At 55.6% G+C, this 19,614-nt stretch overlaps 1 protein-coding gene across 2 annotated transcripts; it reads left to right on the forward strand.

The window, feature by feature from the left end:
- Positions 1 to 105: 105 nt before the first annotated feature.
- Cox4i1 (cytochrome c oxidase subunit 4I1) lies at positions 106 to 5,250 on the forward strand. 2 transcript variants are annotated; one of them, XM_076837473.2, is made up of 5 exons: positions 106 to 213; positions 1,472 to 1,545; positions 3,644 to 3,811; positions 4,297 to 4,428; positions 5,009 to 5,250. In XM_076837473.2, the coding sequence occupies exons 2-5, from the start codon at positions 1,473 to 1,475 to the stop codon at positions 5,143 to 5,145; spliced, it is 510 nt and encodes a 169-aa protein (XP_076693588.1). In that variant the 5' UTR covers positions 106 to 213; position 1,472; the 3' UTR covers positions 5,146 to 5,250. The 2 variants fall into 2 exon arrangements, with proteins under 2 accessions (XP_076693588.1, XP_076693589.1); XM_076837474.2 differs by lacking the exon at positions 106 to 213 and adding an exon at positions 714 to 737.
- The last annotated feature ends 14,364 nt before the right edge of the window (positions 5,251 to 19,614 follow it).

The raw sequence follows: 19,614 nt of genomic DNA on the forward strand, positions 1-19,614 counted from the left end.
AAAGCGGCCTCGCCAGCGCCTGCCGGAAAGCAGCGCGGCCCGGCGTTTCGCGACGTTCGCGGCGCTGCTGCTTTCGCGCGGCCGGGCGCGGGCGGGGCTTCTTGGTTCCCGTGGTGCCCCGCGGCGTGGCTCGCTCTTCCGGCCAGGGCCTCGGTCTTCCGGTCACGGGCAGTCGGGGCGCAGAGGGCGGTCGCGGCGGTCGCGGCGGCGCAAGTGAGTGTGGGGCGGCCGGCCCTGGGCCGCGAGCCGGGTGGCTCGTGGGGTCGTGGGTCGGAGGGCCTGCGCGCCTCGGCCCGCAGCCGGCGCCCACGTGGGACGGCGGGCAGACTGGGGCGCGGTGACATTGAGGCCTGTCCGCGGGGCTGTGGACTTGGGGTCCCTCCGGCGGCGGCCTCGGTGCGGGCCCGGAGCGCCCGGCCGGGCCGCACCCTCCTCTCCGCCGCCTGGCGCGCGGGCCTCGGGCTCTGACCTTGGGGCGCCCGTTGCGAGGCGCGGGCCGCGGGGAGGAGGACCCGCTTCCCTGAGGCCTCGGCCGCTTCCTTCTCCACGTCCGCGCGACCCCGGGTGACGCGGTGGCCTCCGGCGCTGCCCTCCCTGCCCGGCTCCCGCGAGCGGCGGGCTGGGTCCTGACGTCACGCCGGTTTCTTTGCCCTCGGGGGACATTTTCAAGGGCTTCGCAAGCCTTCTGGTCGCCCTGCAGGACGAGCGCAGGTGCAGTGTGGATGCGACGGAGCCGTGTAGGTGGGCCCGAGTCCAGGGCCCCGGGAGCGGGTCATCGAGGTCGTCCGTTGTCCGCAGGGCTGGAAGCGGGCCAGGGCCACGTTTGGCGTCTCTGCCCGCTGCGATCCGTGCACCGGGAGGTTTTTCAGTACTGCGGGCCGTGCACCCGGAGGTTTTTCAGTACTGCGATCCGTGCACCGGGAGGTTTTTCAGTACTGCGATCCGTGCACCGGGAGGTTTTTCAGTACTGCGATCCGTGCACCGGGAGGTTTTTCAGTACTGCGATCCGTGCACCGGGAGGTTTTTCAGTACTGCGGGCCGTGCACCGGGAGGTTTTTCAGTACTGCTCGATTGTGGGCCTGTGCCACTCCCTGTGAGCGCGAGCGCTACCTTTCCCACAGAGACCGAGCTTGTTTTGGTAGCACAGCACTTTACTGTCTTATAGAATTTCCAGTTATTTTTAATTTTTTTCTTCTCATTTTTTAAGAAGGCTGATTTTCTGTTAATTGCCCAGAACAAGTCACTTGGGTTTATCATGGAGCTCTGTAAAAATGTACTACCAAAAATACCTCATGTTACTTTGTGAATTAGGATCATTTTACAGAGAATGGATCATTATGTTGGATAGAAGCAAAAAAATGATGAATTGGATTCATTTCCAAAGTGCCCTGGGGCAAAAAGATGGCTTATCCCTAATGTGTGTTTGCCCTCATTTATAGAGAAGGTATATGGTTTTTTTTTTTCCTTCCAGAATGTTGGCTACCAGGGTCTTTAGCCTAATCGGCAAGCGAGCCATTTCCACCTCCGTGTGTGCACGAGCACATGGTAAGTCTGACTTTTCTTTTAAATGGGCTGAGCTATTTTATTTTGCTCCTGCTGTGTACCGGGCCCTGTGTTGGGGTTTCAGGGATGCCTACGATCTTGGTCTTGGAGTTGCAGGACTGCAGAGGGATATGGATATTTCAGCAGGGATTATATTGAGGTCTATTTATGAATCATGTTAAATATTAGTGGGGGGTCCTTGCTTATGTTGTTATTTCCCCCTTTTCCTTTCTGGTTTTTCAGGTTCCAGTTCCACCCCTTTCAAGAGGTCTCACTACATCTGACTTTAGTGACCCCCCCCACCCTGACTTCTGTTTACACAGTAGAGGCACCGGAAGCAAAAGAGCTTGGATGTCCACCTGAGCTGGGTTGGAATCCTATTTCTATCGTGACTAGCTACTTAAGTTTAAGTTTAAGAATCTCACCTGAAATATATAGAGAGGTTAGTTCTGTGCCTGGCATATAACCAGTTGTCACCCACAGCTGGAGTGGAGGGAGCTCAGCTCCACCAGATCTCCTGCAGAGACCCATCCTGGTTGAGGACAGGAACACAGAAATTCTTTAGAATGTGGAATCCTTTTGCTTTTCTATCCCTTTTTTAGAAAAAGAATGTTTGGTATTTGAGCCTTTGCTTTCCTCTTTCATTTACTGGGGAATCAGGCCCAAGGCTCTGAAGAGCCCAGGAGATTGTGAATTGGCTGTTCTTGTTTTAAAATATGCTGTTTTATGACTAGTGTGCTCCAAGGCTCTGAGAATTTATGTCTTTATAACAGCTTTATGAGATGTAGTTCACTGACATATTCATCCAATTAAACTGGTCTTTAGACTGTTCACTGATAGGTGCCATTGTTTCTGCTGTTGAATCTAGAACATTCTCATCGGTCCAGTTTGTATCTACTTCAATAACTCTTAACAGCTAGAGACTTTGGGTGGGGGCGTGCTGAACTTGGTAAGCTTTCTAGTCTGCTTGTTTTTATTGGGAATTAGTTCTGGCCATTTTCACTCCAGATCCTTTTGGGGTGGGGGGCAAGTACATTTATGTAAGTGTGCCGGTGGTCTGCTGTTGAGATCAGCACCTGGAGGAGCTGCACTGTTGCTCAAGGCTCAGTGTCTTATTGCACGACTGTGTGACTTGGGAGCCTTTAACCATGTGGCTGAGCTGGTGGAGGGGGAGCAGGGCTTTGTCTCTCCAGACCAGTTTGGGACATAAATTGATCTTGCAGCAGAACAGAACTGGAGAAGCGCTGTCAGTGGGGATCCTGAAGTGAAAACAGCTTCCTCTTCTGTCCTGTGCTGTGCCTGCAACACACAGTACAGGTGCATTTTAAGCAGAGTGAGGGGTCTGCAGGCAGATCTCTCCTCCTCCTACTCGAGATAGCTAGGTTTTACCCATCCAGAAGTTTTTGCCTATTTAGTTGCACACATGTGATTCACGTGTGTACATGATTTACGTTTTTCAAAAGGAAAACAAAAACAGCACCAGCCTTTCTGTGACCCACTGAGTGTTTGATTCCTGAGCCTGTGGTTCTAGGACCGCTTCATTCACTTAGTGCCATGGCCTGTCTCCTGCACAGGAGCATTCCTGTCATGTAGTTTACACAGTTTGTATCTTGTTTGTCCCCACTTCTAGAATGGGGTCTTTGATTGGCTCACCGACAATCCCATACATCTGGAGCCACACTTAGCAGGCAGTAGGTGCTTGGTAAGTTGGTGAAGCATGAGCAGGAGACTCTGATGCCCTTTCTACAGGGTTGGCACAACTTCTGAGCCAGTCCTCAGTTGGGCACAGTGATCCCCATAATGCTGCTGCCATGGCCCCTTTTCCTGTGCCAGGTTTCTGAACTTGGAACGCTTGTTCTTCTGCCTTTCATGTTGCCTTTGTTCTTATCAGTTTGAGTCCCTTGCAGTAGGGCCCTCCTGGGTCCATTCTCCCATCCAGGCAGGGAGCCCTGTCCAGCTCTTGTGATAACTGCTACAGGAAGTGGTGCCAGGGTCCATTAGTGGTTGAATGAAGTGGTGCCAGGGTTCATGCTGTGTATCATGCTTCCACTTCAGCACCGGCCACCGTTCTCATCCAGATGTCCACCCCATGTGCTTCCAGGGAGCGTGGTGAAGAGTGATGACTTTGCTCTGCCCAGTTATGTCGACCGGCGTGACTACCCCTTGCCTGACGTGGCCCATGTCAGGCAGCTGTCCGCCAGCCAGAAGGCCCTGAAGGAGAAGGAGAAGGCCTCCTGGAGCAACCTGACCAGGGACGAGAAAGTTGAGTGTGGGTATCAAAGGGCAGGCTGGCACACCCAGCAGCACCGGGCAGCGCGTGGCGTGGATTGCTTATTGAGCACTGCTGGGTTCTCGCTGACTATCCTGGGGCCCCAGCTCCCTGGGGAGGGGTGGAGGGTGTAGCTGCAGCCCCAGAGTAGACATGGTGGGTAGGACTTAGCTTAACTGTAAATTGAGGCAAGAAGACCCCTACAAGCCTCTGTTCCTTATGAAAGGGGCCTGGAAAGAATGTGACAGAGCAGGCCCTCACATGGGTCCAAAGGAAACGTCATCCCTTCATCCCTCCTCCCCTCAGGTGCTGTTGTGAGGGCATGTGTGCACACGCAGGGGTGTTAGGGCCAAGGCTGCGCTGTCACCCTCAGCTCCTTGTTTTCTCCCTTGGCTGTGCCATGGGAAGGGGCTGAGCCCTGTGGAGGAGGGATGTGGCCACTTCAGGCTCTTTATGCCTGCAAATGGCTCTTTCTTCTGTCCCAGTGTATCGTATTCAGTTCAACGAGAGCTTTGCTGAGATGAACAGGGGCACCAACGAGTGGAAGACTGTGGTGGGCGCAGCCATGTTCTTCATCGGCTTTACCGCCCTCATTCTGATCTGGGAGAAGCGCTACGGTGAGTACAGTGTTGCGCCCAGGGCAGCCCCCACCCGCAGTGCCCAGCAGCATGCCACCACCTCTCAGTGGCAGCTCAGTGGCTCACCAGCCGGGTATCCGGAGATGCCTGGCATCCGGAGATGCCTGGCAGACGCTGGTCCTGGTGGCTGCCTGGGTCGCGGTGCTGCACCTCAGCTGTAGCCCGAGCCTCAGGCCCCCCTCCCGCAGGCTCCGACTTTTGAGAGTGCATTCCTGTGCTTCAGGTTTGAGTGGGGATGTGGTTAATGGCACGCCAGCCTTGTCTGGTCTCCCCGGTGCCATCGGCCCCGAGTGCCTTGTGCTAGCCTGGGGTCCTTGCTGCCCATGCCTGTGGAGATGTGCTCCAGTTCAATGATCTTACTACTGACCTTTTGTAAACAGGAATGACTTTAAAAACATCAGGCCTTGTCAGTGCCCAGAAGCACAGCCTTTGGGTGAGAGTGGAGTTGAGTGGAGAGTGGCTTTGTGCTAGTGGCCTGAAAGGAGACCTAACCCCTGTGAGGCACTGGGTGGGCAGCCTGTGAGGACAGTCGTCCTCATACAGTGGTTTTGAACCGCAGTGTACGGCCCCATCCCGCACACCTTTGATGAAGAGTGGGTGGCCATGCAGACCAAGAGGATGCTGGACATGAAGGTCAGCCCCATCCAGGGCTTCTCTGCCAAGTGGGACTATGACAAGAATGAGTGGAAGAAGTGAGAGTCCGCTGCTCACATGCTGGTCACTTCAAGTTCCTCTGCATCTTTACTGGAAACCCATTACGTCAAACAGAACCAGTGCTAATAAATGATGAGTTACGTGGAATCCGTGTGGTTTCTTGGATGGTAACTGAATGAAAGTGTATTTAAAACTCTAGGTTCTCTCAGGCATCCGGAGTAATGTATTGTGGGTGTAAAGTAAATGGCAGAAAGCTTGTGTCTTAAATTGTACAAGGGGATGTTACATAAAAACTAAGAGTAGAGTCTATGATGTGGGGCTTTTTAAAACTTTCTTGTTTTTGAGACAGTCTTGTTAAGTTGCCCAGGCTGGTCTTGAACTTGTGATCAGCCTCCTGATTTGCTGGGATTATAGTTGTACACCAATGTGCCCTGTAATGTTGAGGGTTTTTTTTGGTGGGGGGAGGGTACTGGGATTGAACTCGGGGCACTTGACCACTGAGCCACATCCCCAGCCCTATTTTGTGTTTTATTTAGAGACAGGGTCTCACTGAGTTGCTTAGTGCCTCACTTTTGCTAAGGCTGACTTTGAACTCAAGATCCTCCTGTCTCAGCCTCCTGAGCCACTGGGATTACAGGCGTGTGCCACTCCTCGTTTTGAGTTTTGACAGATTTTCAGTAAAATCTCATTTGTTAGCCAGACCAACAGAAATTCCCGTGAGCCACTTTTTTTTTTTTTCTTTAAATATTGTTTTAGTTGTAGGTAGACACAATACCTTTATTTTCTATGTGATGCTGAGGATTGAACCCAGGGCATCACATGTACTAGGTGAGCACTTTGTCACGGAGTTACAATCCCAGCTCCCATGAGACACTTTTCTGGGACTGTCTCTTGAAATTGTCCCCATTGGCTGGACTGTGAGGTGACTGCCCTTATGCGTAGGGCAGGCCAGATCATGAACTCCCTGACTGAGGTCTAGGTAGTGGATTTGGTGGCCTTGGCTGACTTATGGCTGCTCATTTTCAACTTCTCTACTTTCACCTTAAAAGGCAGCAGTAGGGATGGGGTTGCTCCCTGGTGAGTGCTGGCCCAGCGTACTGGAGGCCCTGGGTTCCAGCGGTGTAATGAGCATCATCCCTGCCTCCGGCCAGACCCCTTAAGACAACCCTGTTGCCCTTCCCAGGGCCGGCTCCCTCCCTGTCTGGAGATGTGCTAGGAGAAGCAGGAGGAGTGCTTGAACAGAGATGGTAAGCTGATGGTAGCAGGGGTGGCTGGTGCAAAGGGTCTCCTGCCTGCATTGGATAGGAGGGAGACTGGCAGGACAGGGTGACCCTAGGGAAGCCTGGCTATAGGGACAAGCCGGGTTGGGCTCTTTGCTTGACCATTGGGACTGCCTGGAAAAGGGCCTGGGGCCTCTCAGGAGGTTTCCAGAGCAGGCTGTTAGCCCTGTTCGCTGGTCTTCCTGCTGCCCTGAAAGGCCCTGATCCCTCTTCTCAAAGGGCCTGCAGACTTGCAAGTGGAGGAAGTGCTAGGGTCTCGCTGTGGGGACCAGGTGGTGCCAGCTGCAAAGCCTGAGCCTCCCTCTGGGCAATGTCATTTCAGCTCCCAAGGGTGGGGTGGGACTCTGTGGCACTGTGCAGCCTCATGAGCAATGGCAGGTAGGTCCCTCTGGGCCAGGCATTTCAAGGATGGGCTCACTCATGACTCCCAAGAGGAAGGGGCTCTGCCCCAGCTGTCAACCTGGATTGTTGCGTTCCTCATGCCTAAAACACTCAAGGTCACTCCAGGTGAACACAAGAGACAGAGATATCTTTTTCTTTGGGGTCTCATGAGGGCTCCTCTGACCTTAAGGGTCTGCAGAAAGCTCAAGAGAGCCAGTGTGTGATGAGCAGCCATTCAGTGAGGCCAGGGGTCAGGTTTCGGGGGCTGAGTCTAGCTTGTGATGTCTGCTGTCAGCAGGTTGACTGACATCTAGGAAGGCCACACCCAAGGGCAGAGCAAGAGAAGGGGACACACAAAGGGTGTTTTCATGGAACATTCTATCCCAAACAGCACAAAGGGGCAATATCACAAAGGAACAGGTGAGCTCAATCCATGGGGTGTCTACGCCTGAAGACTCCTTAAACTCCTGGGACCAGGGCAATGTCCGGGTCACTATGAGGTGTAGTGACGTCAGAGCCTCTCCGACTTAGGGAATCCTTCAGACTGGCTCCCCACACTGGATGGCTCCCAGTGGAGCCTCCTTGCACCCTGGGCTATGTGGCCTCGCCTCCCCACCAGTCAAAAGACAAGATTACAACAATTCAGAGATCTTGGTTGGCTTTTTTTTTTTTTTTTTGGTATAGAGGACTGAACTCGGGCATTCGACTCCTGAGCCATACCCCAGCCCTATTTGTATTTTATTTAGAGACAGGGACTCACTGAGTGGCTTAGTGCCTCACCATTGCTGAGGCTGGCTTTGAACTCAGATCCTCCTGCCTCAGCCTCCAGAGCTCCTGGGATTACAGGTGTGCGCCACTACACCCGGCTTGATTGGTTTTATTTTCAGTTCTAGAACTGAATTACAGTTCATTTCCTAAAATGAGCAAGTGCTCTAATGGCCTAAGCCAAGGAGGCTGGCTTCATGGGCGGGCTTGAAGGAGGCAGAGATGGACTGCAGGACAGATGGGTCATTTCCAGGTGGCTTCCCTTAAAAGGTGGTGGTGATTGCTCAGCCTAGGTTACTTCAGGTCACCTTGTGTGCAGCCATTCAAACAGAACTTTGTTACCTTGCCAGAGGAGACAGAGCTATTTGAGAAATCTGGCTGTTCTCTCTCTAGTTCTGACTGGAGGATGAGAGGGACAGCGTGGTTTCAGCTTGGTGACTGGGAATGTCAGCAATGTTTATGAGTAGCCTGGTCTGCAGGAGCTTGGTCTCCAACAGTAACTTGTGATTTTAACACCACTTAGGAACCCTCTCTCTCTGCCCAGACTTGAGATCCTCCCGCCTCAGCCTCCCGAGGAGTAGCTGGGATCACAGGTGTGCACCGCTGTACCTGGTGGAAACCTGCTCTTGAACTTGCCAAGGGAATTGCCATTTGTACGTTGGCTTCAGATTCTAAAATGTGGACTCTTCTGTTGTCCTTGTGCCTTAAAATAAAATCTGTTTACTGCCACTTCAGTGGGTTTCGAGGAGGGATTCAGTGGCTGGATTCATCCTGTGGCCAGCCAGTTGATCTCCCTGCCCAACCATAGTGCTGTGGGGCTCAGTGCTGACCGGTCCCCTCGCCCTTGGGGCTCACAGGAGACAAGTAGAAAAAGGGTGCTCTGAGGGGCGGGGCGGGTGCCTGGGTGGGCTGGGGCGCTGACTGAGGAGGCAGCTCTGGGCTGAGGCCTGAAGCTGAGAAGGAGCCAGCTGGGCTAGAGGGGTGGGTGGGGGTGGCAGGGGGAGATGGCTCCAGGCAGGACCACCCAGGAAGGCCCTGATGGCCCACCTGGCCGGGTGTGTTGTAGGGACAGAAAGAAGACCATGGGCCCAAGGACTGCCAGGGGGCTCTGATGCCAGAGTGCAGGGCCCTGGATGTCTTCACAAGTGGTGACCCCAGACCCCTCTCCGCAGAGGGGCGGAGCTCTGTCCTGGGAGTGTGCCCTGTGTGGAGCGGTCAGCCCTCGCTGCCCGGTGCTTCTGGCCACAGCACCCCACGGCTGCTTCCCTGCACTCTGCCCCCATCCAGGGCCTGGCAGTGCCTAGGGACCCGCCTGCCCTGCCACGCCCCCGCAAGAGCAGCTGGCCACCAGGCTCTGGGAGACGGGTCACCTGGGTGGCAGCACTCTGAAGGGGAGTGACGTCTCCCAGGGGGCAGACTACGCTTCTTAAACATACTTGGGTTGCAGAATCTACTAACATAAAAGTTGCCATCTTAAAGTCAGGCCTGGTGGCCACGCCTGTCATCCCAGCAGCCAGGAGGCCGAGGCAGGAGGATCGCAAGTTCAAAGCCAGCCTCAGCAAAAGCCAGGCCCTAAGCAACTCAGGGAGACCCTGTTTCTAAATAAAGTACAAAATGGGGTTGGGGATGGGGCTCAGTGGTCGGGGGCCCTGAGTTCAACCCCCGGTACCCATCCCCCCAAAGTTGCCATTTTAGCCATTGTAAGTGTACAGTGGGTGACATTAAGTGCTTTCACATCCTGCCGCCATCGCCACCAGCCGTCCTCAACCTTCATGTTCCCAAACAGAAACCGCTGTGTCGAGCACTTGTGTCCCCCGCCCCCAGCCCTGGTGCCCCTGCGCATCCTGAGGACTCACGGCGTTGGCCTTTCTGTGACTGGCTGTTCACCTGGCTCAGTGTTCCCAGGCCCTCCTTGTCGTCATGTGTGATGTCGCCTGCCCTTTAAGCTGAAAGGCCCTCCAGCAGATACACCGCTCTTGTCCTCACATCACGGTGAGAGTCGTGGGCACCTCTCGGCCACCGTGAGCAATGCCGCCAGGAACCCAGCCCTCTGAGGCCCACGGGGGGTTCTTTGGTGTGTTCCCAAGTGGAAAAAGAGCCAGGACAGGGCAGGGCCTGAGCTGGGGACAAGGAGGCCGCGGGCAGCCTGGGGACAGGCTGGGGACCGCAGGGTAGAGCGGCCAGCTCCTCCCACTGTGCCCGCAGCTGGCAGGGTTTCTGTGCCCCCTTCAGCCCCCTCTGTGGCTCGGAGGCTCTGTTTCCTGAGGGAGTCATGGATTCTGCCAGGACACAGCAGTGGCAGTGTCTGGGGAGGGAGGCCGTGACTGTGCTGTCTGTGAGTGGCCCTGAGACCCAGGGAAGGGGGTCTGTGCTGCGCAGTGGGGACAGGGAAGACCGTATCTGGAAACCAAGGGGTGCTCCTGGGCACCTCGTGGGACTTCACAGCTCTACAGTGAAAGTGGGTGGAGGTACCTTGGCACAGTGAGTCCACAGGCAGCCAGGCCCGGTGAGGCGAGGAGCCCTCCCAGCGGAGGCCTGGGCAGAGGCCGGGGGGGGGGGGGGGGGGGGGGGGGGGGGGGGAGGCCGAGGAAGCGGTGCAGAGGAGGGCGGCCAGGCTCAGTGAGGAGCAGAGCGGCACGTCCTTTCCCGCCTGTGTGCGTGTGCACTGGCGTGGGCTCACCTCTTCGCCGCCTTCCTTCCTAATTCTGCGAGTTGTTGGGGTTAATTTCGCAGCTCAGCTATAGGTGAGGGAACATCGGGTGGAGCATGACTGGGTTCCGGGTGGGTCACGCCGTGCCCACAGGCGCGCCTGCTGCACCTGGCCCTCTGACCCTGGGACGAGGCTGAGAGCCCTTTACTCCCGGGGAGGACAGTGTGGGTATGGCATGGGGAGGGCGTCCCTGGTGTGTGCGGAGGGATGTGCAGGAGTCACAGAAAGAGGGACTGTCCTGGCCAGTCTTCATCCTCTGCTCCACTCCCGCCTCCCCCTCCTGGGAGGCTGCACTCTGCTCCTCTCTTGGCAGCAGTCTGGCCTCTACTGGAGGGAGGGAGGCACTTGGCGCTTCTTGCCTGCTTCCTGTTTCCTGTCTGTTGGTTTCTTCCTACTTCCTGTGTCACCCGTGTGCTGCTTCACCTGAGAGGCTGTGCCTTTCTCAGCAGCAGCTAAGACTAGTTTTCGGTTGTTCCCACAACTGGAGATCAGCCCTCTGTGCCCCTCAAAGACACCAGCATCCACCACCCACCGAGAGGCGGCCTGTGTTCTGGGTCTCACCCACGGGTGCTCGTGTTTAACGCTGTCCACCTCTTTCCTCTGCTGTGTGGCCTGGGCCTGGTGGTCTCGCCTTGAGCTATTGCCTCTATGATACCGAGTTCTCTTTTTGCTCTTCTAGTTACCTAGTTAGCAACCTTAACCTGGTTAAACATTTCTGCAGATTAAATTTTCTGTTCAAACAACCGTGTGGTTTCTGTCTCCTGACTGGACCTGGCCTGGGTAGCTTTTCGGCAACACAGAACCAGGAAACCAAAAGCTCATCTCCCTGGATGCAAATCAGGTGAGTCAGTCTGTTTTTGGACACACACACACACACACACACACACACACACACATTTTGGTGGGGTACTGGGGATTAAACTTAGGGACACTTGACCACTGAGCCACATCCCCAGCCCTATTTTGTAATTTATTTAGAGACAGGGCCTCACTGAGTTGCTCAGTGCTTTGCTATTACTGAGGCTGGCTTTGAACTCGTGATCCTCCTGCCTCAGCCTCCTGAGCCACTGGGATGACAGGCATGTGCTACCATGCCTGGCTACTGGTATATTTTTGTTTTATATATTTGAGGCTGTCATCAGGGTTTTACAAGTTAAAACTCGTTATGATTTCCTGAAAATTGAACTTTTCTCATGAAGTGATTCTCTTTCTCTCTCTCTCTCTCTTTTTTTTTTAGAGAGAAGAGAGAGAGAGAGAATTTTTTAATATTTATTTTTTAGTTCTCGACAGACACAACATCTTTGTATGTGGTGCTGAGGATTGAACCCGGGCCGCATGCATGCCAGGCGAGCGCGCTACCGCTTGAGCCACATCCCCAGCCCGATTCTCTTTATCTCTAAATATGCTTTTTCTCATAAAATCTATTTGGTCTATTATATATTTTTGATTATTTGAATAGTGTATCTTTTTGAATCTTTAAAGATCCAACAACTCTTCAGAGTTTGCTTCTGCCCTGCGGTCGGTCCTCTCGCCCTGGGTCTTTTCTCTGTACCCTTTGCGTCTTGCATTCTTGTAGTTTCTATGATTTTATCTCCCAGTGCTTAATTCTGCAGTTTCTTTTACACATCTTCCACCTCAACAATTCTATTTCATCTCTAAGTGGACGATCATCCCGTCTGATGTTTTAAAACAGCTTTATTGAGCTAGAATTCACCCTGTAAAGTGCATGGTCTAGTGGTCTAGGTGCCTTGTGGATAGGTGCCCACCCCTACACCTAGCTCCAGAGTACTTCTGTCACCCAGACGTGAAGCCCCCATGTGTTGTGGGCTGTATGTGGGCCACTTCGGCATCGCAGGCAGAGAGGGCATAGGTCTGGCATGGGAATTTCCCGTGGCATCCCCACAGGGATAAACCGCCTGTGCAGGGGACCGTCCCCCTCTGCTCTGCCAAAGGTTCCACACTGCACTGGGATGGGGTGACCTGCTGTAGCCTCACAACCCCTCTGAGACAGGTGTGACCTGCCAAGATGCCGTCCACCTGCTGACTGTAAGATAGCACGGAGCAAGACTCCACCCTGAAACCTTAGCCCTGCCTTAGTTGTGCCCCTGAAATAAATCACAGGATCCATTTTCTAGTTGTCCAGCTCCAGCTCCTGTGTGGACTGGATCTATCAGGGGCTCCATCTTTTGAAACTATCTTTCAGACTTTGTCTTTTGTTCTTCACTAATTATTCTAGACTTTAAGTCTTACATCCTCCTGACCAGGTGCTGGATGCCTCCCCATACCCGTGCTTCCGCAGGCGCTCCCCATTGCCGGCTCCCTGCAGCGGGAAGAGTGTCTGCTGTGGACTCCCGCAGAGACCCACGCAGGGCTATGCGCTCCTTTTTGTCTGGTTTCTCTGGCATCAGGTTTTCGAGGTCACCGGCTGCAGGGGCCAAGGCTCCATTTTCATTGCTGATGCCCCCAGCATGTGCATATTTGTGCGTCACACTCCATGTGTCCACTCACCAGATGATGGACACCTGGACTATTTCATCTCTACATGTGACATTGCTGCAGGAGCATTTGTGGGTGTCTTTGTGTGACATGTGTTCACTTCCCTTGGGTGGGCACCTGGGAGTGGCGTTGCTGGTCACACGGAAGCTGTGTCTGCCTAGCCATTGGACCCCTCCACGGCCTCCTAGGAGGGGTGCTGTCTGAGAGGCTCACACAGGTGCCAGGCAGTATGGCGAAGGCTGAGGGTGTCGACCTGTGCAGCTCAGAGGCAGCTTAGGAGGAGCCTAGATACCACAAAGCGTCCCACGGTGCTCTCCAGAGGGACTATCCCCCTGGGAGGCGAATCTGCTGCCCTTTACTACCCTGAGCCGGAGTTCCTGCTCCAGAGCAGAGCTCAGGTGCCTGCAGGGACATCCCCCAGGGGCCGGTTAGAGCCTGCATCCTGGACAATCAGACTTGGCCTTCCGGAGGCCTGCCTTCTCAGGCCTGGACAGCAGAGGGCGCTCCGAGACCGAGGCCTTGGGTTTGCACAGCTGACTGAACCCGGGTCTTTCTCCAGCCAGCGGGAGGCACACACGCCCTTTCCTTGGTGCCTCTCTTCCTGTAATGCACTTCACCCACAAGTAGGGGGCGTGCTTGCGATTCTGGCCTAATACTTCCCTTACGGGGCAGTGCTGTGATTCCTCTCTGCAGAGCCCTTTGCCTGCAGGGACGTCTCACTGCAGACACCCGATTTCACCACCGTCTCTGAGGATCCTGACTCGGCACACCCCAGAAGCCACCCGTGCTGCTACAGGGTGAGAGCAGGTCTGCGCCAGAAGGAAGTGCAGGACCCTCAACCCACGTGCACAAGGCTGTCCCTCTGGAGAGGCCTGGCCAGGGCTGAGCACATGGTGCCCACTCGGGCAGGCCTGGCTCCGAGCTCAGCCGGTGCCCTGCGAGTGCTCGTTCCTGCTGCAGCGCAGGAGCTCGGATCCCCATTGTACAGATCAAGGAGACACAGAGGGCTAAGCAACTTAGACAAGGTCCAATCAGGTCAGGCCACACCAGAGTCCACTGCGGGCTGTGTCATCACGTGGCCTGGGCTCCTCACGCAGTGGGGCTCAGTGGGGCTCACTGGGTGCGCGGACACTTCCGGGCCCTGGGAACAGGCCAGCAGTCTCTTGAAACTACCTCCTCATCTTTAGTCCTTTTGTTGCCACCCCAAACCAAACGAAGGTCAACGAAACCAGCTGAACCCTGAAGCCCTCTGGTGTCCACCTGCTGGTTACCTCCTGAGCCACCCAGGGCTGTGCTGTGGGCCACACGGTGTTTTAGGGTGGATGCGAGAGTCCCCTTCCCTCCAGACGGCGCAGCCCCACAGAGCACACGGTCCATGTGAGTTGTGGACAGTGTGACGCCGTCCTCATCCCTGGGAACTACCCCTCGAGGAATCGATGGACACCATGGCTGCTGCTCTCATTAGTGGACACATCTGCACCTGAATCATGCAAGTCTGGGGCAGGTCAGAGGACAGGGCCACCTCGTCACTGTTCTCCCAGACTCTCCCAGCTGTAGCCTGAAAGGCAGGCTCATCAAGGACCGCGGCAGAAGCGGCTCTCGGTGCCACGTTCCCTGATTGACACGCAGGGCGACCTGACAAGGTCCATACAGGAGCAGACAGACTCGGGAAACCCTCAGGCACTGCGGTCTGCAGCCAACTGAGGCCTGGTCACCTGACCAAGGAGCCTTGTTAAAAAGTGGGTGGAGCTCCTGGGGGGCATCCGCAGGTGGGCATCCTGCGGTGCGCAGGCCAACACTAGGACCACTTAGGCAGCTGCTGCCACTGCTGGTGGCAGACGCAGCTCCTGAAAGGCACCTACCTGGACACCTCATGGGGGTTCAGGTCTCTCCAGGTGATTCTGTGCAGGTTCAACTTCCCTGGGAATTGATCTATCATGGTTCTCGCAACCCCAACCTGAGCTGCCGAATGGACCCTCCAGGGGTGAAACTGAGGTTAACAGGTGCTCCTGGAGGCAGCAGCTCCTTGGCCAAAGTGGGGACCTGGTTTCCCTGCAGGCTGGTGGGGAGGAGCGTGAGCTGGTCAGTGTGAGGCTGACCCAGCCACCGGCCAGCCTTTAATCCATCCAAGCTCACTGGTGTGGGAGGTGCCATATCCCAGGTGAACACAAGGTGGCGCCAAGGCCCCATGCTAGCCCTGGAGACCCCGGGCGCTGCACTTGACTTTCAAACTGTTCTACTGAGAAGCTGAGGCAGGTTGTGTGGCCAGGACGGAGGGCAGGACCCGGGAGTGTGCACAGGGAGCTCCTTTAGTAGCTCACTGCTGACCTTGAACGTCCACGGGGGTCTGTGCTTTGCTCCCTGCTGCTGCTGCATCTGTGTTGATGCGGAAGTGACTGCTCCCCAGGGCACCCTGGGCCTCTGGACGGCCAGCAGTTCTCTTGGCTGTGCACACCTTCCCAGGTAAACGCCCCTCTGGGCTTGGGATGCTCAGGTGCCGATGACTGACTGTGGCCACCTCCTGACCTCCTCCAGGCTGAGCTGCTGCTGGGGGTGGACGTGCTGCCCAGGACACTGGGTTTCCAGGAGCCACTGTTGGACTGCCTGAGTGACTCCGCTCCGCTCTGCTCAAAGGCCGCGTGACAGGGCTGGTGCCCGACAGCTCCCGGCCAATCTGGCTGTGGAAGTGGGAAGTGGAAACTCTGGGAGGCTGCACCGGGGGCTGGCAGGGTAGTGTGGGGTGAGTCACCTGGGCCAGGCTCTGGTCTGTCCCTGTCCTGGGCAGGGGCCTGCCGTTTCCCTGTCCGTGCTCACTGCCCGCCAGGGATAATGTCCGAAGTTCTCCCTGGGGGGCTGGAGGGCCTGGGAGCAGGTCCTGCAGCTCTGGCCACACACAGCAGCTGCCCACTAAACTCCCACTGTCGCCTCCTCACTGCCTGCCGGGTGGAGGCCGGAGGGAAAGGTGCAGCCCCAGCGTGGACGACACCAGATTCTAAAAGGAAACCTTCCTAGAGACTTCAGAGCACCTCATCTTGACGTCCTTTGGCTCTGAGCACAAAGGGGAGGGGCGCAGCCTAGCTTCCAGCTGCTTGGAGGGTGGAGGGCGCCCAGCAGACTGAGAAGACCCCCGCCTTCCGGTCTTAGCCTTCGTCCTCTCGCTCCCCCACCCAGCACCGCCAGAGCGGGAAGTGTGTCTCCACAGCAGTGTAGTGGCCTGGGTTGATGACCCCCCTAGCCCTCTGGGGACCTCTGGACACATGTGGCAGTGGCTTGAGAAACTTGGGGAGGGGTGTCAGTGTGTAGGGTGGTCTGTGTCTCAGAAGCCACAAATATAAACAGGGCATACTTTCTTGGGGCATCATTTTCACTCAAAGTTTGGAAAAAAAGTTTTTGTTGTTTATAAGTAAGACAAACACGGGTATACCATGGAGTGAAATAGAAACTCAAGTCAATTTTAAAGATAAAACACATGACTTCAAAGAAATTTGCCTTGGGGGCGGCCTGAGCTTCTCCTAGGAGGGTCTCCTTCACTTAAAGCAACTTGGAGAACAAGTCTGTAAACCACATGTTTCTTGAGCACCTCTTACGTGCAGGTACCGTGCTAAGTGGTGAGAGGGACACAGAATGAGAGGGGCAACTCCTGCTCAGGAGGACTCTGGTCTGATAGTTATCACTACCATCGCCATCACCACCATTATCACTACCCACATCACCATCACCATCACCATCATCACCATTACCACCATCACCATTACTACCACCATCACCATCACCATCACCATCATCACCATCACCATCATCACTATTATCACCATAACCATCACCATCATCAACATTATCATGATCACCATTACCACCATCACCATTACCACCACCATCACCATCATCATCACCATCATCACCATCATCACCATTATCATCACCATCACCATCATCACCATCATCACTATTATCACCATAACCATCACCATCATCACCATTACCACCATCACCATCATCACCATCACCATCATCAACACCATCACCTTAATCACCATTATCATCATCATCATCACCACCACCACCATCATCATCACCATCAACACCATCATCACCATCATCACCATCATCACCATCACCATCATCAACAACATCACTATGTCCACCAGCATCATCACTAAACCATGACCATCATCATCTTGTCTATCATCAACCCTATCATCACCATCTTCACCACCATCATTACTGCCATTATCACCATCATTACCATTATCACCACAACCACCATCATCCTCATCATCACCAGCACCATTATCGTCATCCTCATCACCACCACCAGCAAGCCATCACCATAATCACCACCATCATCCCCAACATTACCATATTACCAACAACACCATCAGCACCATCATTGCTGTCATCACCACTATCATCGTCATCATCACCATCATTGCCACCATCATCACCATCACCATCACCACCATCATCATCAACACCAACACCATCATGACCACAATGACCATCATCATCATTTCATAAGTTACAAAGCAGCGGTGCCTGCTCTGTTGTCCACTGCAGCCCTGGCTCCCGCACGCTGATGGGTGGGTATCTGCTGAAGGCATGCTGTATCGTCTTGGGATCGCGATGACATCTATGTGGTGAATTATCTCACTTGCTTCCAGCTTCAGTCATAGGAAGTAGGGAGTCTGGCTTTCTGTCCAGATGGGTGCACTGAGAGAGGCTGAGCAGCTTCCAAAGGCTGGAGGCAAGGTGGACAGAAGAGTCAGGTCACCCCCCGCCTGCCACCTCTCAAGCCTGGTGTGTTTGCCCTTGACCACAGCCTAAGGGATGGGCAGACATGGTGCAGGACTCGAGCTCAGGGGTGAGCCCCGGGGCTGGCTCGCCTGGGTGGCTGTGACTGGGCTTCTCTTCTGGACCCTGAGATGAACCAGGTCCAGATACCGGACAGTGTGGACGGGAGTTGGCCACACGCGGTCAGAGGGCGTGGCCAGCAGGAGCTTGGGTGGCCAATGCTGCCGGCACTCCCACATAGCTCTGGCCATGCGGGGAGGAGGGGCTCGTGTGGCTTCCCTTCAGTGAGGAGCCCCCGGGCAGTCCAGGGGAGGACACCGAAGGGTCACATGGGGAGGCCGTCGTGAGGCTGCCGGAGGACTTTCCAAGCCTGGAGGGCCACTAGTTCCCCAGACCTCCCTGTGGCCTTTCTGGAAAACCCCAGTTGGGATCCTCTTGAGTGTGGAAGAGCAGAATTCCCAGCCGTGAGGGGAGGAGCTGGAGAGGCCTCCACCCGCGTCTGGTCAGAGCTGCTGCAAGGCAGCGTGCATGGTTCCTGGGGCTGCCGGACAAGTCCCCCCACCCTGGGCGCGGCCTAGAATCAGAGAAACTCCTTGTCACGTTCTGGAGGCCAGAGTCTGACCCCGAGGGGGGGGCGGGCCAGGCCTCCTGAGGGCTCCGGAGGCTCCTGCCTGGGCCTGCGCCTGGCGTCTGGCGGTGGTGGCACACTCGCCTCTGCTCCTGTCCCCACGTAGGGCCTTCCTGGTGTCTATGAAACCTCCTTCCAAAGCACAGAGTGAGGGACCTGGCGCGACTCTGATCCAGCGTGACCTCAGCTTAGACGGACCGCACCTGCAAGGGCACATCCACAGGAGGGAATTAGACTTGTCTTTCTGGGGGTGCAGTGGGACTCCGCCCATGAGACGGCACCACCTCCCTCTGCCCCTCTGCAGCCCGGGCGCAGCGGGCCCTGCCTGGGTGGTCGCCGTAAGCCTTGGGAGCCGACCGCGCTGGTCTCTGGGGTGTTTCTGAACACGTGGGCATTATTGGCCCGCCTGCCCCGGCCCCTTTCTCATGGGGCCACTTTCCATGGTCAGTCACAGGGTGCAGGAGGTGGCTCGTCATCCCTCTGGGGTGATGGCCTGAGCCGACGGGCACATCCTGGTCCTCTGCAGAGAGATTTGTTCGTGGAGGGCCACACGACCCACATGGGTCCTCTGGCTTCTGATTTCTGCAAGAGTCAGAAAGCATTTCTCTGTGCTGCCCACGGAGCAGGAGGGCAGGAGTCTCGATCCACTGGGAGGCTTCAGGAGGAAGGACCCTGCTGGACGATGGAGCCACTAGACATGGAGAGAGACACCCTGGATTTCTGGTGTCATTGAGGCTCCTGGATCCCACCTTACCTGAGGCCAGCTACTCCAGGACCTTTTGTTTACATGAGCCCATAATTTCTCCCCGCTTGACTCAGTCAAGTCAGTTTAAATTGCTTCTTTTTCTCTCATTCACAACACAAAGCACCCTGACCTGACACGCAGGGTCCAAGACTTCTGGGGTCATCACAGGTCTGAGGGGCTCAGACTGAAATTCATTTGGAAAGAGAGAGTTCTTAGATCCCTGTGCAGGAGGCTGCCTGCCGTCTCTCCAGGCTCTGGGGGTGGATGAGACAGCTGCCCATGGCCCATCCCCTCCTGCCCCGGAGCATGCAGACGCCGGGATGGCTGCACTCGACTCAGGCTGGACTCTCTGCAGACCTGCCGCTGACAGACCTCCGCTCGTGGAGGTGTGTGTTGGTGCTGGCCGTGAAGCCCCCACAGGTCTTTTGAAACAATAATGCAAGTTAGGGCTGGAACCAGGGAGGCTGAGCTGTTTGTCCTTCCAGGAAACAGGTCTCCAGATATGTGGTCACTGCTCAAGTGACCTCAGGAGCCACAGCCTCAGGTATCTGAGCTCCCTCATCTCTTTCCTTGGGCTTAAGACAGTGCTGCTGGGTTACCGTGGCTTGTCGTCTCCTCGGGGAGTCCAGAGGAGCAGGAGGCGGCCATCATGGAGAGGCCTGCACAGGCCTGTCCACCAGGAGCTGGAGCAGATGGGCCTGGAGGCTGCAGAGGG

This window comes from Callospermophilus lateralis, chromosome 18 (assembly GCF_048772815.1).
Source record: "Callospermophilus lateralis isolate mCalLat2 chromosome 18, mCalLat2.hap1, whole genome shotgun sequence".
Lineage (NCBI taxonomy): Eukaryota > Metazoa > Chordata > Mammalia > Rodentia > Sciuridae > Callospermophilus > Callospermophilus lateralis.

What these genes read in the sequence shown, in the direction of transcription:
- Cox4i1 (XM_076837473.2), top strand. Translation starts at nt 1,473, where the DNA reads ATGTTGGCTACCAGGGTCTTTAGCCTAATCGGCAAGCGAGCCATTTCC. An exon ending in CGTGTGTGCACGAGCACATG is followed by an intron (nt 1,546 to 3,643) that starts GTAAGTCTGACT and finishes ATGTGCTTCCAG; the next exon opens with GGAGCGTGGTGAAGAGTGAT. An exon ending in GATCTGGGAGAAGCGCTACG is followed by an intron (nt 4,429 to 5,008) that starts GTGAGTACAGTG and finishes TTTGAACCGCAG; the next exon opens with TGTACGGCCCCATCCCGCAC.